This window comes from Lineus longissimus, chromosome 6, assembly GCF_910592395.1.
Source record: "Lineus longissimus chromosome 6, tnLinLong1.2, whole genome shotgun sequence".
NCBI classification, from domain to species: Eukaryota; Metazoa; Nemertea; class Pilidiophora; order Heteronemertea; family Lineidae; genus Lineus; species Lineus longissimus.
Genome location: NC_088313.1, coordinates 1,813,711 through 1,841,653, shown reverse-complemented (window position 1 = coordinate 1,841,653; position 27,943 = coordinate 1,813,711). Strand labels below are relative to the sequence as shown.

The 27,943-nt window shown below is 41.1% G+C and overlaps 3 protein-coding genes across 5 annotated transcripts; 1 reads left to right on the top strand and 2 right to left on the bottom strand.

Moving 5' to 3' along the window:
* The first annotated feature begins 66 nt into the window (after positions 1–66).
* Positions 67–27,770, top strand: LOC135489091 (protein RRP5 homolog). 3 transcript variants are annotated; one of them, XM_064774255.1, is made up of 35 exons: positions 67–87; positions 964–1,124; positions 1,403–1,549; positions 1,864–2,196; positions 2,344–2,467; positions 2,730–2,857; positions 3,088–3,264; positions 3,587–3,796; positions 8,160–8,345; positions 8,642–8,788; positions 10,806–10,985; positions 11,375–11,509; positions 11,851–12,117; positions 12,734–12,808; positions 13,014–13,109; positions 13,771–14,002; positions 14,542–14,676; positions 14,846–14,982; positions 15,264–15,377; positions 15,828–15,895; positions 16,233–16,370; positions 16,793–16,889; positions 17,176–17,258; positions 17,459–17,524; positions 17,657–17,744; positions 17,949–18,129; positions 18,877–19,111; positions 19,280–19,396; positions 19,657–19,770; positions 20,106–20,544; positions 20,805–20,989; positions 24,428–24,596; positions 24,972–25,134; positions 26,505–26,670; positions 27,100–27,770. In XM_064774255.1, the coding sequence occupies exons 2-35, from the start codon at positions 1,014–1,016 to the stop codon at positions 27,269–27,271; spliced, it is 5,415 nt and encodes a 1,804-aa protein (XP_064630325.1). In that variant the 5' UTR covers positions 67–87; positions 964–1,013; the 3' UTR covers positions 27,272–27,770. The 3 variants fall into 3 exon arrangements, with proteins under 3 accessions (XP_064630325.1, XP_064630326.1, XP_064630324.1); XM_064774256.1 differs by having other exon boundaries at positions 69–87; positions 1,002–1,124; XM_064774254.1 differs by having other exon boundaries at positions 79–154.
* Positions 3,893–7,703, bottom strand: LOC135489093 (BTB and MATH domain-containing protein 38-like). The gene is made up of 2 exons (XM_064774259.1): positions 6,938–7,703; positions 3,893–4,621 (listed from the first exon to the last, which is right to left on the bottom strand). Exons 1-2 carry the CDS (start codon positions 7,203–7,205, stop codon positions 4,167–4,169), a joined length of 723 nt encoding a protein of 240 aa, XP_064630329.1. The 5' UTR covers positions 7,206–7,703; the 3' UTR covers positions 3,893–4,166.
* Positions 20,997–23,910, bottom strand: LOC135489092 (cysteinyl leukotriene receptor 1-like). Its single transcript, XM_064774257.1, has 3 exons — positions 23,837–23,910; positions 23,333–23,717; positions 20,997–22,323 (listed from the first exon to the last, which is right to left on the bottom strand). The coding sequence occupies exons 2-3, from the start codon at positions 23,659–23,661 to the stop codon at positions 21,615–21,617; spliced, it is 1,038 nt and encodes a 345-aa protein (XP_064630327.1). The 5' UTR covers positions 23,662–23,717; positions 23,837–23,910; the 3' UTR covers positions 20,997–21,614.
* Positions 27,771–27,943: the final 173 nt, after the last annotated feature.

Here is a 27,943-nt window from a genome sequence, read left to right as displayed (position 1 = left end):
TTCTAATTACCGCTATGTGAGCACAACTCCCTGTGGTCTTCCTGGAAATGGTCTGCAGGCCAAAATGGCGACTACCATCTGAAACATGTGCGTATGGGAAAATTTAGAAACAGACCCACTTCTCTTTCGAGCTTCGCAATTTTCGTCTACTGAAGTATTTACATATTACCCACAGAGTCACCCTACTTATAGATATCCATATATTTCAAATCCATGGCTTAATCTTTGCGAAATAGGCCATATTGTGACTGTCCGATAATAGATCACTTTGTATGTTTCTATGTAGAAAATATACCTACATAGATTTAGGCTATACGGTACTCGGATACCTTGTTTTTGTTCATCACTGTTGGAAATTAGCCGAGATAGAGATAGATGTTAATTGGTCAGCGTCAACCTATGTAAATGCTGGCTCTGTGAAATACACGAAACGAGTTTATTGCATCAGACTATTTTTTGAGCCAAAAATAGAATAGCATTTGGAAGAAATTGATATTTGGATGTGAAATTATTGTTCAATGATAATAAGGGTAATGAGTCGTTTTTGTAGTTAACGCACATCCGGTAGTGTGTCTGGTCATTCTCTTTGAAGCTACTTTACCCTAAAGTTACTCGGGCCTGATGCGAGAGCGTTCGGGCTTGATTCATAATCATACTGGGCATGCACCTCAAGGCCCGAGGTCCGGTGCGTACCGAAGCGCGGCGCTAGAAATCGAACGCGCTTCTAATGCGCACAAGTAGCATGTTAGATTTCTAGCTCCACAAAGTTTGTTTGGGCGCTGACCAGAATGGAACAAGGTGATCTTAACGGTATAAGATGCCAGGCATTTTTGGCGTCATTGACCATTAAAACCTATTTTATTGTAAACATAGTTTGTTTTGGGGACCCTAGGTGGTACTGGCGAATCAAGCAAAGGGCCTATTGTCGGAACTAAATGGAGAAAAATTCCTTGTCTTTTTCAGTCTTTTGTTACAGACTCTACTGATTATTCCATTTAAAGTAGACACTGAAAATGACATCGGAAGAAGATTTCCCGAGAGGTGGGTCTTTGAGAAAGGCACCGCCAAGCGGCCGGTCTGCGAAAGCCAAGCACAAGAAGGAAATACCTGATTTATTCAAAGTTGTAAGTATATGTAATGTACAACTACATCCTTGTGCGAACCTACTAAATAAAAGTATCCAATAACACGTAAAATTTGATAAAATGCTGTTAGGTCCTACATGATTGCATCTAAAGCTAGGGAAAACTATGCACTCGCACAGGCTGCTCTCTAAAATGTTGCTAGTTATGTTATGAATTGTTAAAATCAGCCTAAAACAGTTGTTTCTCTGGTATAAACCTGACTAATGTTGCCACTGCTATTTTCTCAGTATGACTTCCAACTGACATGACTTTTTCAGACGTCAACTGAAACAGAAAAACCTGGAAAGAAGAGAAAGCGTAGGGATGAGGATGGAGTGAAACGAAAGAAACGTAAGATGGTGGAAGTGGGTGGCATTGATGTGACAAAAACAGCCGAGTCGCAGATACAGGAATTGTCATTTAGGGTAGGTTCAACAGATGTCAGATATGACACACCCCGTGATACTTCTGAATCCAGAAAAATGTTACAACTTTACTAGTTCTTTCCATTCGTTCGTTCAGACGTCCATTAATGAGAAATGATGAAAGGTCCATTTAGCTCTCAAGTCGCTGGCTTGTTGAGTTTTCGATGAATCTCGACAGATTCTTGAAGTAAGAATGGGTATTGGTCAAGAGGCATCCTGAACTATTTCATTTCAAACTGTTGTCTGCCCTTACTCTTATCATGGATACAATTGTCCTCTGAATTTGTTCTTATCTCATTGATGTCATCTTTCAGATGATTGGCGAAGGCATGCGAGTCCTAGGTCGCGTCAGAGCAATCAGAGAGTACGATATGGACGTCGGCCTCCCTAACGGATTGATGGGGACTGTCCCCTTGACTGGAATATGCCAAACTTATACAAAACAGCTGCAGGCACTAGCTAGCGAAGATGAAGAGTTGGTGGAGGGCGTGCATGGTTTAAATGAGCTGTTTCATGTTGGTGATGTTGTCCGGTGTATTGTGACTGCCGTTGTGAACAGGAAGAAGGAGAGGGATCTGATTCAGCTGTCGCTCGATCCCAACCTTGTCAACCAGAATGTTCAGACGAAAGCATTGTCCGGTGACATGGTAAGATTTTAAAAGATGCTGCAGACTTCTAGTGCATTTTACATGTTGAAGAAGTGGGAAAAAATGCTAGTGTAAACGTGAACATGATGAATGTTTCCTGTATTTTGCTGTAATCGTTCAATGGTTCTCTACTGTTAAATTTTCCAGGTGTTGTGCGGTTGTGTTGAGAGTGTTGAGGACCATGGTTATACTGTAGATATAGGCATCAAGGGGTTAAAGGCGTTCTTATCCTCAAAGGGTGCTGCTACATACATCAGATCCAAAAATCAAGGTACAAGGACGTTGAACTTTGTTTAAAACCTAATTTTCAAATATCAAAGTTTACCAACTCACATCACAATTACCGACACCCTCTCTATCAAGGACATTGGTTTTGGATCCAAACCTGTCATTTCTATTCAAATTGACCTCTCTATTCATATCACCTCTCTATTAAAGACAGCATTGTGCAGTGCCTGGGGTGTCCTTAATAGCAAAATTTTACCGTTATTCTTGGAATTCTCAATATTTTGAATCCCTTTCAATCTTTCCAGGGAAACCGTTATTCATTGGGCAGTATTTACAATGCGTTCTCAAGAATTACAGTGCATTGGAGCTGAAGTCTGGCGAGACGAGAGTTGTTGGAATTGGTGTTGACATCAAGGCTGTTGGTGAAGCTGTGGTAGGTTGATGGATGTGTAAGGCCATTACTGTAAACCCCGATGTGTTCCTCTGGCTTTATTTGGCAGGAACAGATAATCGCCAAATAAATGGTCTTGATCGAGAAAGTCTATAGTTTGGTTCAAGATATTCAGAAAAGTTGCATATTGCTCTCGTTTTCAGAACTGGTATGTTTCTATCCAAATCATTGACTAATTTGATTGCAAATTTATGTCCTAGTCTTGTTGTCAGGTATCCCCAGCTGAAGGTCGCGAGTTCCAAAGTCTTGTACCGGGGATGAAAGTTGCCGCCACAGTATCCAAGTCTACGCCTGCAGGACTACTTGTCAAGTTTCTCGGAAGATATAAAGGTTATGTCGAAAAGAGGCACTTACCGGGGAGCCCGATGATGTATGAAAAATCACAGCAGGTATGAAGGATTTTCACTTTCAACATATGAGAAGAACATATGTACATGTAAATCTTGTGCATTGATAGAGCTGCCCAATTCTGTAATCCATAAAATGTCCAGCAAGTTCTATCTAGCTGATTTGTTGAATTTGGATCCCAAAGCTACTGGAAATGGCTTGCAGAAATATGTTTTGCCAACCAGCGTATGGTGCAGGCTTGACATTCTGACATCATAATGCGTAGCGCTGTGTTGAAATCTTACGTCGTACATGACGATACGTTATTAAGGTCATGTGTTACGGGTAATAGAGGATTCTAACCTGTCTCCATATTTCTACCAGGTAACTGCATGCATCCTGTATGTCCAGCCGATAAGCAAAGCAGTGTCGCTGTCGCTCCTGCCACACCTCTGCCAGGGGGCGTCACCCGAGTTTGATCAACATACTGCGTACAAGGTTGGTGACGTCATTGAGGAAGCGACGGTCAAGACGATTGAGAATAAGCGAGGGGCGTGGCTCAAGTTGGAGAACAATATCAAAGGATTCGTCTCGGTAAGTTTGATTTTTAACAACATATTGAAATACAAGATGAAAAAGAAATATTATGAATTGACATTGTTATTTATTACAGCATTAATATATGCATGCTTCAAGTGTACTGGTTGTTATGAAATTTGTACTTTTGTTGATGAAAATGTGAAGAAGTTATTACAAAATTATGAAACCCAGTATCTAGATTTAAACTTGCACAAACCTTTTTTTAATGTGCCTAACATTAAAGACATCATTGAATGAAGTTGAAAATAACACAGAAAAGATTTTGTTATTGTCTATTTGTGCATGAAAAGCACCGCTTCAGCTAACTGGCAAGCCTGCATAGCTTGGTTCATAACAGCTAAATTACAAAACTCTTTTGAAAATATCAGTGTCCAATCACCTGTCTCGCTTTCTTGCGAATCTCATCGCACATCCAGTAACAGCAGGCATCGCACGAGACATCAGACCGCTGTTTATGAGGGCCCCTCGTCTCGTCGAGACATTCATATCTCCAATGCGGCCGGTCCCCATTTGCAATCTCTTGAATCGTCTTCAAAGCCTGCTGCTTTGTTTCCAAAACTTGGATTTTTCGGCGCAGAAGTTCGATAATTGTGTTCGGTTCCAGTTTCAGGTACTCTGTCTTTTGTTCTAAATCATTCAAACTGACTTGGGCAGCATAGCTGATGCATCTGTCCAAAAGTTTTGAAAGTCCATACTCCTCTGCTATTATGAGGTGTTCCATGTTAGCTGGTTGGGTCATGAGTTGAGCCTCACACTTTTCAAGGACAGTGATCATTTGGTATTCCCGAGCCAGGGGTAGAAGGGAGTATACACAGTTCTCTGAAAAATAAAGATATTTGTAAAGCTATTTAACCTGTACAAACGTTTTGAGGTTTTACCATAATTCCCCTAAATTTGACAATAGTCAGGTCCTGTAGAAACAGCGCCTGTCCAATTCAATGTCTTCTTCTTTGCCAGCAATGTCAATATTGGCATGGTTTCAAGTGACTGGCATCATGCGGCATGTGTTTTGGCGAAATATTAGCACACCACAACAACTGTTGCTGAAATCTTTTCAATGAATTTTCTGATTTTTTGATTTTTTGATTTTTTTAAAAAAAAAAAAAATCCCACTTGCACGTTTTCTTTAGTAATGACTTTTATTCTATCATGTATTAATGTTATGTTTTATTATAAATTGTAAAGCGCTTAGAAGTTTTAACAACATTAAGCGCTATAAAAATGTTTTTAATGATAATAATAATAATATTTTACTCTTGGCTGTTAACAACAGATGTTACCGCATTGCTATTTTCATTGACTGGGTCAAATACACCGGGTTGCTAATCGACTGCTGCTTTGAACGCACATATGTAAACTCCAGATGTCACCTCTCGCTGGAGTAAATCAATTAATGCCTTCAAATGTGGTGCTTGCAGTACATTAAAAATATCTTGAGCAATGTATGATAGACAAGCATATAAGCTTGAACACTGCTTGGTAATGGGTGATATGAATAAAGAGTAGTAAATGCTTTTATCTAAAACTCCATGTACATTTACACTTGGCCTTTCTGTACATTATGAAGTAAAAACATTTCCTAGCCTTTATTCATATCACCCAATATCTTGTTTTTAGTGTAGCAATGGTTGTGCACTATGTACATGAACCTTTGTCTGAAATTTTAAAGGCTATGAAAACCACAAAATTATTGCAGTTTTTTGTCACGTAAGTAATGCAAAAAGCAGGTTCCTTAGGGATGCAAAGCAAACAGATTATTTAAATGGAAGATAATTCCTCGTACCGGGTAGCTACATCTAAGCTAGAGTCATATAAATCAAATAAAGAGAAACTAATAAGGTAAGACCAGGAAAGAACTGTGACAATAGCTGTAATAACCGCCCTTTCTTCAAGCAACAACATTCTGACATCTTGAACAAAACATGATAAACAATTGATTCTTGAATAAACAATAATCTTCTATTATGTAGGCCTATACTTGCTTGGCCTCTGGACGCTTGTGGATTCAGTAATTGGATGAATCAGTTGGAATAATCTGTTTCGTTTAGTGGAACAAAAGAGAAGAGAAGATGGGCTGGCCATGAGGGTACATCGTATTCTGTTGAGTGCATTGCGTACAGTAAACTTGTATCTCAGTGTTTGACGGCTGTTGTGGAAGAAAATGCAGAAGTGCTGACAAAATCTATAGTGTACAGATGAAATAGCTACTCAAGGTAAATTTTCTTTTGCTTGTGTTAAAAGAACTGAACATGTCAAATATAATTACTTCACAGATTGCTTATTTTCTATCAAAAATCAAAATCGGAATTTCTTTATTTTGATTTAGAAATGCGTTTTGAATGGTAACAGGTGGCTGATATATTGATGACATTCCTAATGATATTTGACAGAAATCCAAAGCAAATATTCGAGTTTCCGAATCACACACTTGTGTTTACTAATCTGGTCAATATTTCATAATTCACAGTTCAAACAAATCCTATGTATGCTGAGTTGTTTAATTCAGCTGCTCCTGAATCCTACTTCACAGAGTCAATTTCAGGAATCATTCCAAGTGCTTCCTGGCTACAACTGTTGCAGAAGAACTAGAATCATATATACTAGCAGTTCAATATTTCAAATTGTGTATGCATACTACTGCAACTGAAGTTGCCCTTTTTAAAGCTGAGATGAATTGAAACGTTTCAGCAGTTTTGATCAGTAATTGAGGCAAACTACAGTAGAACCTCTCTATTGAGGACACCTTCGGGACTGACAAGTGCTGTCCTTAATAGAGAGGTGTCCTGATTAGAGAGGTCAAATTGAATGGAAACAACCAATTTGGGACTAAAACGAGTGTCCCTAATACAGAGGTTGTCCTTGATAGAGAGGTGTCCGCTAAGGGAAGTTCCACTGTAACACATGCTGTGTGGGTTATCTGTTGCCCTTCTTATATGAGCTCAATGTTACCTGAAAAGATCTCCTCAAGCTGAGCTCTGTTGAGCTGCAGTTCCTTGGCCATCACCACATGCCATCGACCTCCACCACCAACACCACTCCCACCGCCAGTGCCACCACAATCTAAGGTACACTCAACATGCCACCACCTCCAACTTCACCATGATCAGACTGCCACCTTTTGGTCACCGGTCTTACCATCCACTTGTTTATTTGGCGGGTGTATAACTTTCATCAACTCGAGTACCTCCTCGTATTCCTTCTCAGGCAATTTGATTTCCATGGCGTTTTTCTCCTTAAAGTCATTGGTGAACATCGCCTCGAAAACTGGCGACCACATCGACAGAATCGTCTTGTTTGCGTACAGTCGCTTTCCTTCCACTTTGAAAGTGATATCGCCATGGCGCCATGGATGGGTAAAGTCAACTGGTTTCGACATTTCGAAGTCTATAGATTCTTCCAGCATTGATAGGAAAGAAAGTCTCTGAACTTTTCCAGTCAGGACGCTGTGTGCAAATGCTTTCTCTCTTTCTGAGAGACGGTGATGCTAGTGCTGTTGATGTGAGAATTATCCAGCAGTGCGATGAGAGAAATTTGTCACGAACATAAATCTTGTTGGCAGTCCCACAAATTGTCTCGATATTGTAGAGTTCCTCGATAGACTTCAAAGATTGATCAGAATGCAGTCACATTTTAGTTGCATTTCACTTAACGCATTTCTTCACCAGGACTTCCTTTCTTGCTAGAGTTGAAAGAATTTCCTGTGCCTTAAGAAATCCAATTTCTGAATCGCGGTTTCAACAGCATTTGCTCGGTCCTGGGTTAGCTCAGATGATGTGCATTCTGTTCCTGCTCAGCAAGTGTAGGCCTAGTCATATGGATTATGTATGTGAAGCCACATGCCACATTCGAACAGCTATTGAAGTTATTGATATTGCATGTTGTATATATCATATGGTCCATTGTAAATGCTGCAACATCTGCTAGGCCTGGGCTATTCATGCACAGCTTGGGGCTGACTGTTGGCAAGGCATTAGCATATGTGTTTTCCATTAATTGATCAATATGATCTATGATTTATTGAGGTTTTCCGAGATGAGTAAATGCTGTCCGGAAATCTGTGGATGATGGAGATTGCAGCTGGCGAAACGAACGTAAAAAAAAGGAAAATGGCTTGGGAAGATCAGTCGTCTGGAAATGATGACAATGGGTGATATGAATAAAGAGTAGTAAATGCTTTTATCTAAAACTCCATGTACATTTACACTTGGCCTTTCTGTACAAAATTGAAGTAAAAGCATTTGCTAGTCTTTATTCATATCACCCATTGATAACGCAGATATCGAGGGTGCATGTACTTTCAAAAACCTTGTCATGCTCTTTTTGTCAAAATGAAAGATCTTATTTTTTCAATCTTTAGATAAAACAAGTGAGTGATGCCGAGACGAAAGATGTCGCCAAATACGTCAAGAAAGGATCGGCCATCAAATGTCGCATCACAGGTTACGATCTTATGGACAATGTTGCCATAGTAACCATGAAACCAAGCATTTTAAACCAGAAATATGTCAGTCTTAATGACATTGTTCCAGGGTCTTTGGTTGAGGTGAGTTACTGTACTGTTCATTTTCTGGAGTAAGTCAATGTTTGCAGAATTTGCTGGGTCATCCTTGGCTTAATCCCAAGCGACCTCATAATTTTACAGTTTGGGCTAAGGAGCTTATTGATGTTAGAATAAAGGCCTTTGGACACGATGAGCAGGTTTTTAAACCTGGTTTAATACTGAATCAGAAGACAAAGGAGCTCAGCTGAGGTTGGTGTATGAGCATGTGATATCACATTTAAGTGCGAGTGTGACAATTTGAAAAAAAAACCACTTCTGATTTGATTATTTGCTTGCAGTGCACTGTGAAGAAACTAGTCAAGTTTGGTGTAGTCGTCAAGGTGACCAATCAGATTCGAGGCTTCATTCCCAGCATGCACCTTGCAGAAGTGATGCTGAAACACCCCGAGAAGAAGTTTACCGAGGGCAAGGAATTGAAATGTAGGGTGAGTTGTTTTCTGAATACGTTCTTAAGACTTTCCTGTTCCTGTGTTGTGCTGAATCTTCTTCTGCATTTGCTCTTAGAATCGTGGAAAATTCCCACGGTCTACTTATAATTCTCCATTCTCCCCAGCGTGATCAATTACGTGATCAATTACGTCAGCGTTGATGCGGCTCCTCATTGGATGGAGACGCATTAACGTTGCCCCCTGATTGGTGCAGACAAAGCTGCACGTGGATATAAAACAGCATATCCGCACGCTCTCGGCAGTTAGGCATGCAGTTAGTGATTCCAGTTATTCCAGTCTCCTGAGTCTTTCCAGTCATGTGCACGAATCGTCATCCCGACAAACTATTTTATCAACTATGACTTTGGCGTATTAAATCTTGTGAAACAGTTTTAGAATAAAGGATCCGGACGTTAGAAGGCAAATTCAGGACTACTTACTTTTGTAACCTGTGAAAATATAACATTAGGAGGGGGGGGGCGTTAAATTGTATGTGAATAGGTTTGGACTTCAGTCAGGGTATTTGGCATAGTAACGCCATCTTTAAGCCAATCAGACGCTTCTTTTTACCTGGATGCATCACTTCCTTGCACTGACACAGGAACCGGGCTCAAAGAATGAATTTTTTTCTGCCTCGACACTTTTTAGCTCACCTCTTAGCAGAGGTGAGCTTATCCCATACCGTGGCGTCCGTCGTCCGTCGTCGTCGTCGTCGTCGTCGTCGTCGTCGTCGTCGTCGTCGTCGTCGTCGTCGTCGTCGTCGTCGTCGTCGTCGTCGTCGTCGTCGTCGTCGTCGTCGTCCGTCGTCCGTTAGCAGGGCACGTTTCGTAACTGTTAGAGCTATTGAGTTGAAACTTGGTACACATGTACCCTTATGTAATGACACCTGGGAGACCAAGTTTCGGTCCGATTCGTTTCATGGTTTGGCCACCAGGGGGCCAAACGTTAAAAGTGAAAATATGCAATATCTCCCTTAATAGTAGTCGGGAAATTTTGAAAAAAATATGGTAGGTACTTCTAGCAAAGGTGCATCATATATCCTCCGGGTTTTTGATTTGACCTCCTTTTCAAGGTCACAGAGGTCAAATGGTGTAAATTAGCCGTTAGGATGTAACGATGGCACGTTTCTAAACTGCAATGACTATTGATACCAAATTTGGTACACATTTACCCCTTAGTCAGGTGATCTCAGGGACCAAAGTTTGGTCCAATATGATTCACCACTTGACCACCAGGGGGCAAAATCCAAAAACCTTAAAAATGTGATTATTCCTTAACTTCTTGCCCGATTGCCACCAATTTGATATCATGGGTACATCTAACCACCATACAGTATATGTCACACAGGTTTTTAATTTGACCTTCTTGTCAAGGTCACAGAGGTCAAATGGCGTAAATTCGCCGTCAGGCCGTAACTATGGCATGTTTCTTAACTGCAATGACTATTGATCACAAATTAAGTACACATGTACCCCTTGGTCAGGTGATCTCAGGTACCGAAGTTTGGTGCGATCTGATTTGCCGTTTGGCCTCCAGGGAGGGGGCCAAATCCTAAATTCTTCAAAATGCCATTATTCCTAGTAATGACTTGCCCGATTGGCACCAATTTTATATCATAGGTACATCTAATTCTAACATCCATTCAATGTGTCACCCGGGTCTTCTTTGATTTGACCTACTTTTCAAGGTCACAGAGGTCGAATGTACTGTAAATTGGCCATTTTGGGGAAATTGTAATTGCTTGGACCTACATCAAACCTAACACTACATGACACAAGACCATGCTCTTTATCCATCTTTCCTCCACATGAGGTGAGCACAATGGCCCTGGCCATTTCATTTTATGGAATTAGCTTTTCTAAGTCGAGTGACATGCCCAAGAGATGAGTGAGATGTGTCATTGAGCATCAGAACCATGATGTTAGGAGATTGAGTTTGCAACCTTAGAGCACTGGACCACACTGACTCACAAACTTGTCCACTGACTTACCTATATGTGATGAATTCGTTGCAGGTTCTGTCTGTTTTATCTGAAGACAACAAGCTGATTCTGACAAACAAAAAATCCCTTATCCAAACTGAGTTGCCGGTTCTTACAAGTTTTGACCAACTGGAACAGGGGCTGACCGTAGAAGGGTATATTGTGAAGGTGATGTCTGCTGGAGTTGTGGTGGCATTCTACAATGGAGTCAAGGTAGGTGAATGCAATCAAGATGGCCGCCGTGTCGGCCATTTTGAATATCAGACAGTGTCTGTACTCCTTTGAGGACATCATTAGCACGATCGGCAGCAGTTGGAATGAAATTTTCAGGAGTTGTATTAGCATGAATTTGAGTTTTTGATGAATTTTCGTCACATGTATCTGAAGTTATGCTGTCGCATTGCAAGCCATGATTTGTTATGATAGAGCGATCGTGTCCATTAGTTGTTTCATAAGATTACCTTTATATGTATTCTGTTTTATATAAAAGATATGATAGGAATGGGAAATGGAAATACTGGTTGGAACTGATATGTTTTTATTTTAATAGGGTGATGTTCTGTTGACTTGTTTTAGTCAGAGTTTCTCTATCTTGTTTACAGGGTTTTGTGCCAAAGAGGGAGTTGAGCTTTGAGAAGATTGACTATCCCGAGAAAGTGTTCTATTCCGGACAGGTGGTGAAATCTCGAATACTCAACTGGAATGCTGAGGATGAACGAATAACCCTATCTTTTAAGGTACGGTAGCTCACTCTGAAATGTTATGGAAAAGTTTTAAAAGTATTATAGGGAACAACGAATGAAAATCAATGATTTGATTCTGTCGCCTTAGAATATCACAGGGTTTGACTATACCCCATCCAAGGTGATGATGTGTTTAGGAACCTCATAGCCTAGTGTAGCCTAGCCTATCCTTAACACTGCTGGCTACAGCGCAATAGGGCCCTGGTTTGATCTCGAGGAGAACCCACTCAGGGTGGTTTCTCGGGGAGAACCTATGCATGCCCAGAAAATGCAATCACCAGTCGGCTAGTTGAGTAGCAAGTGAGTTAAGATTGAAAATGCCAATATGTTTGCAGCTTGGAGTTGAAGACATCACACAGTCCAGCAAACTTCGGCAAATGAAAGGCGCCGAGAAGATAGAAATCGGCCAGATTGTCGACTGCGAGGTGAAAGGGAGGAGCGACTCAGGGCTGGATGTGTACATAGAAGACTTGAAGATCAAGGCGTTCATCTCCAAGAAGCACTTGTCCGATTTCCAGGAGAACTGCCACCTGCTTCTCAACACGTATTCTGTTGGTGAGGTGATCAAAGATGCCATGTGTCTGTCCAAGTCTGGGAGTGTTGTATCCTTTGCTTATGACTTTGTGTTTATTGGGATTTTCTGTTGTATGAACCACCAAATGTTTGCACTTTTTTCGACTCGTAAAATCTAGAAAAAAGGTTTGGTGTCAGTCATTTGCTGTGATCAAATAATTCAATGGGGGGGGCTGTAGGCAGGAGCTTGGGGACCAGATTGGTAGTCTTTAGGGGACTGTTATGCATAGTTAGGGGACTGGTATGCATAGTTAGGGGACTGGTATGCATAGTTAGGGGACTGGTGTGCATAGTTAGGGGACTGGTATGCATAGTTAGGGGCTGGTATGCATAGTTAGGGGGCTGGTATGCATAATTAGGGGGCTGGTATGCATAGTTAGGGGACTGGTATGCATAGTTAGGGGACTGGTATGCATAGTTAGGGAACTTGGTTATGGTTGATTCAGCGATAGTGATATTCCTATATGAATAGTTTCATGTTTAGTGAGATAGAAAAGACCCCAATATCAGGGAGATTCATGTGACCTAATCTAAGTTCCCTGGTTCTTGCCTTTAGTCCCCATTTAAGGCTGGCTATTGCATCCTGTGATGAATTTGAAATGGCTGTCCGAGTTTTTTGTCATCTTTTCCTTAACCAATGCCTAGAGTTTGACGTTGAAACATTCATTGGTATCAGCCAGCCAGGAGGGAATCCTACCGAAGACTTTTGCTGATTTGCAGGTAAATGTCACTTTGAAACAGACCAATGTATGGCATCCTTTCTCTCCTTTTCTAGGTATCAGTAAAGTTGTTTTAGATGAATGCAGAAGTGGTCTAAATATCCCTAACTCCCTTCCCAAAATTCGGTTCCATTGAAAAGCTACATCGTGTTGTTCCTTTTCTCTGATTATAACACTGCATAGTTTTTGTGTCTTTGTCATTTCAGCTTGGATTGATGTTCCCTGGTATAGTGAAAAACACAATGCCATATGGAATATTTGTCGATCTACTCGGTAATATTTCAGGATTGGTTCCAAATTGGGTAAGGTGTTTTTAATTTGAAATACTTGTATTAGAGGCAAGACCACCATTGATTTTTTAAGCCTTTTAGCCGTTAAATTGTCAATGTTTGACCGCGACGCATCAAATACTGCGTGGGGTTGTGAATCTGAAATTTTGATACGATATTCCGGACAGTCGGGCAAGTAAATGGTGAAAAGTAAACTGGTAGTTGACCACGGAAATTTTTTGATAATCGACAAATTGGACAGACATTGATATTTCCACACTTTTCAGCCAACTGGCAGAAAAATCTCAAAATACGCCCCCTATTACCAAATTAGCAAAATTCAAAATTTATTTTTCATCAAATAATTTCTTTATATCTGTAGACTTGCCACAGCAAATATCTTTTCAATACCTTTCCAAATCTGTACTTGAGAGTTAAAAACATGCACTCGTCTAAATGATGAATATTCATTGGTGGTCTTGTCTCATTAAGTTCTAAACTATGGTGACATTTTGACGGGTTGGCGCTTTAAACTTGTGTACACAGTGAAAAGGCATCCTTTATATGTCTATCTGTATGCTATGTTATTAACTTTTTTTCTTGCTAATAGCAAGTGATTGAGCTTTGGGGACAAAGCACTTCAACTCTGATGAGACTGACAATAACATCATGGCTTGCTATTTTGAAATTTCAGTACCTCGGTGATGACAGGCTACCAGAAGGAACGCCACCACCATTCCAACGACAGCAGACGCTGGTGACGAAAGTGATTGAAGTCGATCATGAAAAGAAACGCTGCCTCCTGAGCTCGCGGATGTTTGATTGTTACCATGGTGACACGGATGTTGGTATTGAGCTGCTGAGTAAATTCCTAGAGGAAAGAAAGAAAATAGTTGATACATTTCAGAATGCTCAAAAGAAGAAAAGTAAGTGATAAGCAGGGTTTTGTACCTGTGTGTGGTATTGCTGGAGTGCTTTCTCCAAGCATATCGACAGATGTTCTCTTTGTCAGTACTGACTTCCGTCACGCCATGGCGTCCCAAATGTATCACAGGCGTGTGAAGATATCAAAATCAACAGATCAATTCAATAGCGATTGATCAGTCTCCACAAAACTGACCGAAAAAGTCTGCTTTCCCATTGTAGTGTAATCTGTTATCCATCCAAATATTTAGCACTGGTGATAACAAATAACTGATTTGTTGACATAAAGAGAGTTCAATACGGCTGGTGTGGCTGCCTGGTAAGTTGGAAAGGCTGCCTGGTAAGTTGGAAAGGCTGCCTGGTAAGTTGGAAAGGCTGCCTGGTAAGTTGGAAAGGCTGCCTGGTAAGTTGGAAAGGCTGCCTGGTAAGTTGGAAAGGCTGCCTTGAATACACATGACTAAGATGAGAATCTCAGTCAGTTGGGGAACTGATTCTTGAGGGTGAAGCTTAAAGTTGTATTTACTGGTAATCTGATTTTCAGAAAAGAAGCCCAAGTTTGGTGGTCTGAAAGTGGGTGAGCTGTGCACGGCGACTGTCACCAAGATGACCGACCATGGCGCCATCTGTCAACTGGAGCGTGGAGCTAGTGGAATAGTCACGCTACAACATCTCAAAGGTATGGAGCTTTGATTGGATAACATTGTAGAATCATATCCTGACCTGACCTGACCCCTGGACACTTGTTCTATGAGGTGATAGCCCTTGTCCAATTCTCCAGATTGAAATCAACACAGCCTTTATTTTGTCAAAACTACAACTGATCTATTTTTTCTGTTTTCGCTAAGATACGGACTGCAAGCCAGGTGACAGAGTGGAAGCACTCATCCTATACATTGATACTGTGGCAAAGTGTGTCGAGCTCTCCATCAATCCTGGACTCATCAAGGCCATCAGGCATAGGAAGGAAAACAAATTTACTGCGGTGAGCTATAAGCATTTGTTGAATTCTGTTACCCAAAACTTGACCAGATGTCTACAATTTTGACATCATATGCAAGGTCTGAAATGGGCATGCTGCTTAGGATGTGTAAGTTTGTTATTTGATTACATCAATCTTTTATTGCGCAGAGCAGTGATTATAATTGCGGATCCGATGATTTAAATCACTTGTCTGTGGGTACTTTAGCTATGATATATAAATGTCCTCCTTCATGGAGCCTTGTCCCCAAATGATTGATGATGTGAAAATTTTGTAATTTTTAGATCCGTGAGCGCCAGGAATTGCAGACAGAAGTTGTCCTTGTCAAGGATGAGTTTGTACTGGTGATGTTGAAGGCTCATGGTGCGGGAAAACTAGCCTATCTACCAGCCAAAAGAGTAAGTTCTCCCTCCTTAAAGTAGTCCTGACTTTTTCCTTATTTACATCTGTTTGCCATAAGGCTGGGTTGAGGCCAGCCCTTTTTTTATACCTTGGTGCTCGGTTAAAAAAACAATTTTTATTCAATTTCTCGGATCCACCGACCACCAATTGACTGAAAATGAAAAAAAAATAAAATTTTTTTTTCCAATTTCACGGATCCACTGATCTCCAAAATGACTGAAAATTAAAAATTGAAAAAAAAATTTTTCTTCAATTTCTCGGATCCACCAACCTCCCAATGACTGAAAATGAAAAATTTTAAAAAAGTGTTTGTTACCCCCAGTTGATAACTAAATGTTTTCTCCATGAAGAATATAATACAGAAAGATCGAACTTCAAGACGGACTTACGAAAATGTCCATTTTATTGTAAGTTGCAATCACATATTTTGTTCTATTTGATTCCAGCACCTGAATGATGTGTTTGAGAAACCTCAATTTGAAGTCAGCCAGATCAACCGAGTCATTATCAAAAGGTATGAGACAGATTTTGATTCATCCCTTATACTAGGCCGCGTGCCATATGTACTCGGGGAAACTATAGTTTGATCCAAATACTATAGATGGCGACAGTCGGACACTTGGTTCTGAATATTATTTGCCCTCGCAGATAAAATTGAGTACTGTTCTGTGTCGTTATCCATTTATCCACACGGGCTGGTGCTGCTCGGGAAAAATGATTCCGCTGTAAAAGGGTTAAGTTCATGAGTGCGTGTACAAGAAAATGTTCTCCTTGTTGTAGACTTATTTCTGTTCTTTATCACTGCGTTGGATTTAAAGTGTGAGTTCTATATTCCCTACTCTCTGTTCCAGAGTTGAAGAGGACATGATCCTGGCCAGCTGGTACATGCATGAGGAGGCACTACAGAAACGAAATTTGAAGAACTCCTTATCGGCACCGTCAAAAGTTGACCGACATGACCTCAAGCTTGGTGACGTTGTCACTGGCAGGTAAGGAGAGAGTCTAGGAGTCTGTGCTTGTAGAATCGTATGTCTCTATTGTAATGTAAAGATCTCAGGTTTTTAATACCCTGGGTCGTTTTAAAACTGCACTAAAAACTCATATTTTTAAGAAATTCTTTTGATTTTTTTTTTTTTTTTTTTTTTAAAAAAAAAAATCCCACTTGAATGTTTTCTTTAGTAATGACTTTTATTCTATCATGTATTAATGTTTTATTTTATTATTATTAATTGTAAAGCGCTTAGAAGTTTTAACAACGTTAAGCGCTATAAAAATGTTTTTAATAAATAAATAAATAATACTATCAAGCAAGGAAGATGATCACAGATATTCGTTTCGAAGCTTTGTGCATTGCAAACCTTCGCCGCTACATAAAGTACCCCTTGGTTATCAACTGACTTCCTATTTTCAGAATCAATGAGGTCTTACCCTTCCAACTGAACATACGTATCGTAAGAACTCCAGCAAGAGTGTTCGTCTCGGAAGCAAGCGACGATGTTATTATGGATGTAAGTAAAGTATTGTCTTAGAGGGGTTTTAAGAACCTCATTGATACACCATTAATCTGATTAGCACTTCTTAATTAAGCATGTATTTTGTGACACAAATCGAGCAGCTGCCGGCCAGGTGTAGCAGTAGCCATTCTGCGTGAGCCAAATTATATTGTAAAAGCCACCTGTTTTCGGAAATTGGTACATGTAGCAAGTGTTAGATGAGATGCTGTAGTGTTGATTCAACATTGTTTTTCTTTATTAATTCTTTGTAATATACATATATAGGGATTTATTTCTGCAGGGTGCTACTCCTCTTTCTGGGTTCAAGGTCAATCAGGAGGTCAAGGTCAAAATCATTGGATTCAGAGATGTGAAGACACAGAAGTAAGTCATACCTTGGTAGTATTGTGAGTAATGATAGTTTTTGGGTCACTGTAGTGAAGTCTTCACAATACCGTAGTGTCCGGCGTCCGTCCTCACCAAATATCTAATCTAGATGTTTAGAATTGTGCATACACACTAGGCTTTTGAGTCTCTAAATTTCAAAAAATTTTTGATCTCATCTGTTTTATTGTCTTTCCTAGGAGGGTCCAGTCCCTGTCAGCTCTCAAGTTTAAGAAATCCATACCAGAATGTACATTAAAGAAAAGGTAAGTCTCTTCAGTCAATAAGCTTTGATTAAGTCGACAATTGAATCATATTTTACCTTGATCCTTACCAGTTTGCATTGCTTCACGCCACAGGAAGGCGTAATTATTCATATTTGCAAACTTGTCTTTTAGTAAACTTCAAGAGATAGGTTCTCAGCTCAGTGATGCCATACCAAAGAAATTCGAAGTGGGTGATGTTGTTCCAGCTTTTTTCCAGCATGTAAGTATCGATTTCACGTGTTATTCCAACTAATCAGCAGTCCGGCATTGTGCGTCAAACACAATGGCTAGGGCCGGAAAAGCGAATACAACCCCTGACTTCCTCAGGATGGTTCAGGATAGACTGTGGTTGGAGTGTGAAGTCAGATATAATACATGTAGTTGATATGAGATCGTAATTTCCAACTTTTTAAAATTGTTCTAGTTTGATGGTAACTGCCTGTGGATGAGGATCACACCTGAATGCAGAGGGCGAGTGTACATCCTCAACGCATCCTCAGACTTGGACATCCTGAATAATCCTCCTAGCCATTTTGAAATAGGCCATGGTTATAATGCTACTGTGATCAAGGCTAAAGGAGAATCATTGGAATTGTCTCTTGTTTGTGAGTATATCTTCATAGTTCTACATGTACACGAAGTTGCCTTGAAGTTTGACAATTGTATGGCATATTAGGAAAAAGCTGAACGAATTATTTGGAGGACTGACGTTGTGTTTTTCAGATAGATCTGGCTAAAGGTACTTGTCTGACCTCATGTCACTAAGGCCATAGGAATGATTAATCCTGTTTACCGTCCGAGTGATTTAAAAAGATGATGAGGCTTTTTTTCATTTTTCATTATTCATTATCGGTTTACAGTCTGATTTACTGGTCAAAACACGCGATTCAGCAAGTTCCAGTAAATGGAAATCAGGTCGGTCATCAACATGAGGCATTGAAAAAATGTGATTATTATGATGAAGAGACTACCCTGCCAAGTTTTTATTGTGTTTTTCAATCATTTAAGGTAAAGATGAACCACTGGAAAGATTATTTAAATAAAAAAATGATGGCAACAATAAAATAAATAGATTTTTAAAAAAATAATGAAAATATTTTTTATGTTCGCTCAGAACCCATGCGGGAGGTGGACGGTAAACAGGATTAATAATTCCCATGGCCTAAACTGTAATAATAGTGTGATCACAAATGGTACACAGCCCTGAAAAACACCACAATGTATGGCATCTGGGGTGGCGGAGAGAACGGTACTGGTTTTCAGCGTTGGATGGCTGTAAGGAATGATAAAAGACTCGCAAAGTAATCTTACCATTTTATGAAAAATGACATAAGTTTTTATGAACCTTTCAGCCAATTACGAAGTTGTACCCGGTGCTGTAGTGAACAGTTGGATCACAGATGTCAAACCGTCACATCTCCGACTCCAGCTTCCTGGAAGTCACTGGGGCAATGTTGCCATCACGGATCTCGATGACGCCTACTCTGAGAAACCGCTGGAGAACTACAAAGTCGACCAGTTTGTCAAGTGTTACATCAAGACGTGCACCGATGATAGATATTGTACTCTCTCACTTAGGAAATCGAGGTAATTATTTCGGGAAGTTTTTGCCATGCCTTCTGATATTCTTTCTCTGAATCAAACGACTAAGGGCATGTAAAGTCTCTTACTTTCTCCGCTGGGATTGGTGGTTGCAAGAACTTTCCTATCTGTTGTTTGAAACATGAATGTGACAGCACTTACTCTGGTTTTCAGGGTTGAGTCATCATCTAAAGTCAAGGATGTGGAGATCAAGAGTTTGAGTGATTTGCACCCCGGTACCGTCCTTAGGGGTTTCATCAGGAGCTGCACTTCCAAGGGAGCATTTGTGAGGTAAAACTTGGATATTGTTATTGGTATTGATGTTTACCTGGCAAACATTTCCTTGTATCATCACCCTGGCTAATCAGACCTCCATCTGGCTGCCTGCCGAGTGTGCCGGAGCCCATATTTATATAAACCCAAAGAAGAACTTTTTATGAAGTCTCATAAAATCATTTCCAACTGCAAGCAGACATTGTAAAACATGATTTAAATGTTGACATTTTTACATAGGTATTTTCTTGAATCCCTCGTAACGTGTTTGATTTCAGTTTGGCTGCTGATGTCGTAGGTCACGTAGACGCACCATATCTCTCCGAGTGGTACTTCATCGATCTATCGAAGGTCTTCTACACTGGAAAAGTTGTCACTGCCAAAGTCCTCAGGTGAGTTGCGCACTACTTCTCCCGCAGACCAGAGATATTTTGTCGCATATAGCCGCAATCATAATCACATCTTGCAGTGATTTAAATCCCTCTTTTGGGGGTCTAGGTATAGATGTTGTGAGCTTATTAAGCTTAGTTTATACTAATCTTGAAGTCAGTCACGTGATGGTCAAGGTATCAGACACACTGTGTCAGCCATTTGACCCGCTTGAGGAGCAACTCTTACACATAGGCCTATTGCAGATCAAACAGGCCTATTGTGCAAGCACCCCTCAGTGGGTTAATCACATTGACATAGTTTACCCGGGGTGTCATGTCTCAGTTTTTCGTTTCAGTATCAACGCAGATGAGCGTAAGGTGACCTTGTCCTTGCTAGAGAAGGACACTGGAGTCGCAGAGTCAATCGATGAGGTATACAAGATAACCAAAAGAAAGGCAACTTCAAAGAAACGGAAAATCGCCAACCAAGATGATGCGGCTAAACGGCTGAAACTCGCACATGATTCGGATAGCGGTATTGATGATCAGAAAGATGATGTTGGCGTGGATTCTGAATCCGAAGATGAGGTGACTGAGAAGACGACGAAGTCGCGGTTGAATCTGTCCTCGGGTTTCACCTGGGATAATTCCTTCAGTTTGCCGACGGTGACGTCTGGGAGAAAGGAGGAGAGCTCCGATGATGAATCGGACGTGGAGCCGGAGAAAATGGCGGTGAAGAAAACGAAGGAGGTGAAACGGGCCGAGAGGAGGGCAGAGGAAAAGAAACTTTACGAGGTAAGGGACGTCTCAAAATTCCTAACTTTCCATGTCATCGCGAATATATGAGTGGGCAGAATCGTCATCAAATCTTCTCCTATGATAATGAAGGCTGAAAAAATGACACGCAACACGTCAAACACATCGTAATCTTTCCACCTGACGACATTCAGACTCGACCATCTGTACTAATTTGATCTTTCCAGGCCACATTGTTGCTGCACCAACCGTTCTACCATTTATATGTACCTAATCGTTTTCATTCCTTCCATGAACAGACTGAAAATCTTTACCTTGACAATGAGCGTTTGCCTGAAACAGTGGAGGATTTCGACCGACTGTGTGTCCAGTCTCCAGACAGCTCCCTAGTTTGGCTGCGTTATATGGCATTCCACTTAGAGACCGCGGAGATTGAAAAGGCACGTGCTGTGGCCGAGAGGGCGCTCAAGTGCATTTCATTCAGGTATGGTATGACTTTCAATTTCAATTCGGGCTAAAAACTGTTCTGCCCACATTTGAGATGTTTCAAGGTGATCAGCTGAGAGTTGGACTTCCAGCATTTCAGCTGCGACCAGTCGATGTCACCACGGGGAATGCCTCGACTCGGGGAATTCTAACAGACCTCTGTGAGGATTCCGTGTTGAGACCGTCTAGGAGACTTGATTGTGATCCATGACCAGTTTTGTTGGCCAAGAGACACTAATTTTCATAAACATCCACACTATGAAAAATCACATCTTGTTGTGAACTGAAATGATTGTAAGTAAACTTGCCGCATTGCCTGACAGTTGACATGTTGCATAACTTCTGGCAAATAATCCTTAGGTGGCTCTACTTCCACGTTCAGAGTCCTAGTTCAAAGTGCTTCTGCATCAAGCGATCTTTTATCGAAACCAATATTTGAGTCGGTGCGTCACTAAGTTTTTGATGTGCAGAGAACTAGGTAACTCAGGCGGGATTTCGTGCCAACTAGAACCGGCGGTGAACATCAATCCTAAAATTGATATATGCACAACGCTGGTAGATCGGCATGGAGGGATTTGAACTCGCGTCCTCTTTGTCAAGAGCCCAGTAGAGTCACAATGCCATCATGCTCTCTTACAGGCTTGAGCAAATACTTTCTTGGTTTCGTTTCGAAACTTCTGTCCACCTCCTAGTAGGTACATATAGAAGTTCACGGCAAAGTTAAGGGTCCACAAGGTGAATAAAACCATCTTCACAAGGTACAGACGTAACTGCCAATAGTCATCTGTCAAATCGTACATCTTGGCAAGTTCGGGGATTTTAAAAACGACAGTTGACAATCGGAGGGGTATTGAAAGAATCAGATATGTGAGAGAAACCAAAATCAGCATCCTGGTTAGGTGATTTTCTTTTTCTCCAGTTGTCCCCGGTTTATTCGCTGCATCCATCTTTTGTCTTCTCCTCGATGCTTTTTGCACGTTGAGTATTATGAGAGTGTTGCAGAAAATTATGACAGTGAAGGGGAAGATAGTCCCGAATAAGAGTATGTACAACCCAACGACGGTCTCGACCCATTTAGGGTTAGGGTAGTCAAGGACCTCCGTTATTGAGCCTGTCAGGGTGTCCTGTTGTGTACGATATGTGAAGAAGAGATTGATGTTTAGGGCCGCTGGAATAAAACTAACCAAAATGATCGCCTTCTTTGCGTTCAGTGGTGTACAGATTGATTTTGCCCTGAAGGGAAACTGGATGGCTATGGCACGGTCGGTGCTCATCATTGCTAGGAAAAGTCCCGACAACATACCGAATGTGTTGTTGGAGTACCAGATGTACCTGTAAAAGAAAATGATGTACCGTTACCGAAATCTCACGTGGTTTTGACTTCGTCTAGTGGGAATCTTCTTCTTCTTCTTCAGCGTTCGCTCTGCACTTGGAGGGGTCATTCTCCTAGGAGTAATCCTCCTCCAAGGCGGGATGAGCGTATCCTGCGTGCCACTACGGTTAGGCGCCAATTGGGTTAATTGGCCTAGTGGTCCGACTTTGGCGAGAGAGATAGAGTCCACGCAAGCTACTCATGTTTCTCACTTGGTGGGGTCTTAGCTTCCCCTTGCATAGACACCAGGTACAAGGAACCTCGGTTTTGAGTCTCATTCGAATTACTGAAATCTCACGTGGTTTTGACTTCGTCTAGTAGGAATCATTAGCTGAGTGTTTTATTTTTGAAATCCTGCGTGGTTGTGAGTTTGATGGCACTGTCATTGTATGTTTGCAAAGGCCTTTAAAGGAACAGGTGGCTTTTTATTGCAGCATGTTTGTTCTTCTGGTTCATCAGTAAACTATTTTTCTGAACGTGTTCGATGCTTTCTCGATTTTGTTTTAGCTCTTAGAGAGTAGAAAAACATGTTATTCGTAACTTTTAGTACGCACAAGTCCTAGTGCGAGACATCTCCCGCCAGTGCGAGTGCAGTGCAGGCCGATATCCGAGTTCACGTCACCCCGCTATTACGACGCAACGTCATTTTCATTATCGTCGCAGTAGCTGGGTAATCAAGCGCCATCAGTGTGACGTCGGAAACATCGATATCAGCACCAGGACGTCACAGGGTAGATCCATGGCTCCAGAAAACGCCTTACTAGTGCATCATTCTATAAGGAAAGTGTCGACGCATTGAGAGCTAACTCGGGTCAAATCGTACAATCCAGATCATAATTGTTTTGACCGTTCTCCCCTTAATTGTCTAGCGTGATTCATTTTGACTTTGTCTTGTGGGTTTCTTGCATTTGGGCTGATGTTCCATTTGCACTGTTAAAACAAGAGAAAATATTGACTGCACATACTTACTGCTGGACGTTGCTGGCTACTTGGACTTCCTGGGTACTCGATTCCGTCGAAAGGATGAAATTAAGTAACAAGTAAGCTCCCTGGGTAAGAAGCACCATGGTATCAACAACAGAGAGTGCGGACATGTAGACACATACGCTGATCTTTCGGTTGTCCTTTGATGCTGTCGCAAGGAAGGAAATAATGTTGCCAACCACGCCAATAGGAATGTAGACACAAATACATTTCTGGAGTGTTACTATGACCATTTCCAACTCTGGGTATTTTCCTTGTCTCTGCTCCTCGTCCGTGGTTCTCCATTTGAGTGCGTTCGGTTGTGAATGATTCATCTCTCGAGATGTCTTTAAATTTCTTAGATGGTTGTGATTCTCTGACGAATCGATGTCTGAAAGGGAAGTAGACTCAATGGGTGATATGAATAAAGACTAGCAATTGGTTTTACTGAAAACCCCATGTACATTTACACTAGGCCTTTCTGTACAAAACTGAAGTAAAATCATTTACTAGTCTTTATTCATATCACCCATTGCCTTGTGATCGGGTTGCACAACCTGTCTCCATACATGCCAAATGGTTGTGATGTATCACAAGAGCTACGAACACATTTGTTTGAGGTTTGGTGCCTGAAAGGAAATAGCATCAACTCTTCCCAATAATTTATGTTGTCTGGTACTTCAATTTGTCACCTGTCATTCTTTGCAACTTTGATATCCAAATCTATACGACGTCGAGATTCATTTGAGAATCTGACAAGCACTATTTGACAATTGATCAGTAATGACAGGTTTTAGTATGAAATATGAAATAAACCAAAAAAACTATTACTGGATGCCCTCATCACGCATAGATTGCAGTAATTTGAGCTGGTTCAAATTTGTAACAAGAGAATTTGATGGTGGCTATGTATGTTGTTGATGTCATAAAAAGTCTCAGTGTACAAACCTTACTTATTTAGGCTACCTTTTGCGAGTCAAAAATTGTGCATACGAGGCCATTGTTTTATTCTTTATCCATGACTTTTTGGGCTCTGTAGTACAAACTACTGGTCGAATTTCTTTGAAGTCACTCAAAAATTATCATTATTGTACATTTCAGGGAAGAGCAGGAAAAGTTGAACGTCTGGGTCGGGTATCTGAATCTTGAGAATATGTACGGCACGGCAGAGACATTGCAGACGTTGTTTCAGAGAGCCATCCAGCACAACGATCCTTTGAAGGTCTACCAACAGCTCATAGCAATTTATGAGAAGTCCGAGAAAATTGAGGTAACATTTGGCCGTTTTTTTTATTAGTTATTGTTGGTTGTTTTGTCAAGATGCAATTCCACTGTGCCATCTTCCTGAGGCCGCTGTGGTGTAGTGGCTGGGACTCTCGACTAGCGGTCTAGGGATCCCTGGTTCAATCCCCACCGTCGGCCGGCGTGAAACTGTGGGCAAGTCGCTTTGTCATACTTGGCTCTCTGCACCATGGAGTATAAATGGGTACCAGTCAGAAATGCCCTGATTGTAGCGCTGGTTTAACAGCTCATCTGAGGTCCACTGAAAGGTTTCAGGACAGACTGGGGTTAAAATGTGAAGTCGGTGATAACCTATATCGTAGTTGATATTAGACTTTAACTTTTTAACTTTTTTTCACTTCAGGCAGCAGAACAATCGTACCACACCATGGTGAAGAGGTTCAGCTTGAGGACGGACGTCTGGGTCAACTTCGGTCTATTCTACTTCAGGAACAATAAGCTCGAGTCGGCCAGAAAACTCATGCAGAGAGCTTTAGCAAGTTTGAAGAGTCTCGAGAAGAAACATCGTAAGTGTCGGAAGAAGGTGTCAAAATAATCAAGACTGCTTGTCTCCAGTGAATTGGACTCGAAGAATTGGTGTTAACTTTGGCCTATGTCATGCTATCGTAGGAGGTCAGAGGCTGACTGGTCAGTGGAATTAGTCCAACGTAATCTTTATCAGTATTGCAGTGTAAGAGATTCAACAACTGTAGAGCTTTCAATCTATCTTTTAACAATTCCAGATGTTGATAAAGCCCTCACTGCTCTTCTTTGCAAACCCAGATGTTGATCACGCTCTCATCTCTCTTCTTTGCAAACCCAGATGTTGATCACGCTCTCATCTCTCTTCTTTGCAATCCCAGATGTTGATAAAGCTCTCATCTCTTCTTTGCAATCCTAGATGTTAATAAAGCCCTCACTGCTCTTCTTTGCAAACCCAGATGTTGATCACGCTCTCATCTCTCTTCTTTGCAAACCCAGATGTTGATAAAGCTCTCATCTCTTATTTGCAAACCCAGATGTTGCTAAAGCTCTCACCGCTCTTATTTGCAAACACAGATGTTGATCACGCTCTCATCTCTTTTCTTTGCAATCCCAGATGTTGATAAAGCTCTCATCTCTCTTCTTTGCAAACACAGATGTTGATCACACTCTCATCTCTCTTTTTTGCAATCCTAGATGTTGCTAAAGCTCTCACCGCTCTTATTTGCAAACCCAGATGTTGATCACGCTCTCATCTCTCTTCTTTGCAATCCCAGATTTTGCTAAAGCTCTCAACACTCTTCTTTGCAATCCCAGATGTTGATAAAGCTCTCACCGCTCTTCTTTGCAATTCCAGATGTTGATAAAGCTCTCACCGCTCTTCTTTGCAATTCCAGATGTTGATAAAGCTCTCACCGCTCTTCTTTGCAATTCCAGATGTTGATAAAGCTCTCACCGCTCTTCTTTGCAATTCCAGATGTTGATAAAGCTATCACCGCTCTTCTTTGCAATCCCAGATGTTGATAAAGCTCTCACCGCTCTTCTTTGCAATACCAGATGTTGAGAAAGCTCTCACCGCTCTTCTTTGCAATTCCAGATGTTGATAAAGCTCTCACCGCTCTTCTTTGCAATTCCAGATGTTGATAAAGCTATCACCGCTCTTCTTTGCAATCCCAGATGTTGATCACACTCTCATCTCTCTTCTTTGCAATCCCAGATGTTGATAAAGCTCTCACTGCTCTTCTTTGCAATACCAGATGTTGAGAAAGCTCTCATCTCTCTTCTTTGCAAACACAGATGTTGATCACACTCTCATCTCTCTTCTTTGCAATCCCAGATGTTGAGAAAGCTCTCATCTCTCTTCTTTGCAAACACAGATGTTGATAAAGCTCTCATCTCTTACTTGCAATTCCAGATGTTGAGATCATAGCCAAGTTTGCGCAGATGGAATTCAAACTCGGTGAACCAGAGAGGGGCACGACCATGTTTGAGAATATCCTGAGTAACTATCCGAAGCGGACAGATCTCTGGTCTGTTTACATTGATATGTTGACAAAGAAAGGAGATACTGATGCAGTGAGGTGGGTGATAGTTTGAATGTTTGGCGTTTTAGAATGTGGCCTAGTTGCAGACCTTGTCCCAAAGATTGGGTTATGCTAGCTATCTTACAATGAAACTTTTCCAAGTTGGGATCCAGGCTGCCCGGTCTACACCAGGTGTGGGCCAGGGGTATGGTACACTGCCAAAAGCCTACGGTAGCGAACGGGTTGAGGGAACTTGCATGTAGGTGCTGTCTTCAAACATGGCGTGTGTGACTACCAGTAAATAACTCTGAGACTCTTTAATGATTGATTAGGTAGCAAGGAAACATCTTCTTAATAATAATAATAATAATAATAATAAATACCGGATATTATAGTGCCTTGTACAAGCTAAGCATGCTCCAAGGCACTTTACAATGGAGTTAGAAGCAAATATTTGGATTTTAACCCTTTGTTCCATATTTTCAGGGCCGTGTTCGAGAGAGTCATCAACCTGAGCGTTTCGGCTAAACGAATGAAGTTCTTCTTCAAGAAATACTTAGACTTTGAGAAGAAATTTGGAACTGAGGAATCAGTGGCTGAAGTGAAGCAAAAGGCATTGGAATATGTAGAAACTAAGGCAACGGAGTTGGATTTATGAAAATTGTACATGTAATTTCATAGTTGAAGTGGACACTTCAAGAACTCTGTTACCAACATTTGTGAGTGTTGGCCTATAGCACTGTAATATGTCATATGTAAATTTAGAATGAATAAAGAACTAAATTCTACATTTTAAATCTGTTTCTTTTTTCTACTGCATTCTCCATCTTAGATGGATAGTCCTGTCTTGATGATGAGTGCTGTTGTCTGCCGTAATTCGTCATGGTCACCGCAGAACTGGCCCCGAGGCATGTTTCAGATGGTCAGAACTCCCTCAGGCCTGCTAGTTCGGGGCATTTTGTCAGGATTTTGACAGTCATTGGCTTGGTGTGTCAGGTGCCGACGTTGTGCTTTCCTTCTTCACCTAAATGCTGTCATTTTTGCTGTCCTGACTGCAGAGGTCGAACAACATGGAGCAGGTTACCAGTGAGGTAGCCAGGGTTGTTCCTCCTCTTGTAGCGAAATGTGAAATGTTAGAACATTGAAATATCTTGGACCAAAATCGGTGTCCTGTCTGGTCATCATGTCCTGCCGAGGAAGGTCATACTGCAGTCTTGTGTTCAACTGAAGTGTAGGCCTACACATGTAAGCTATTTGTTTAAACATGTTGGCCCGAACTTATAAAAGGTGTTTTTCTCTTAGACAAGTCTAAATCGCCTAGACAAGTCTT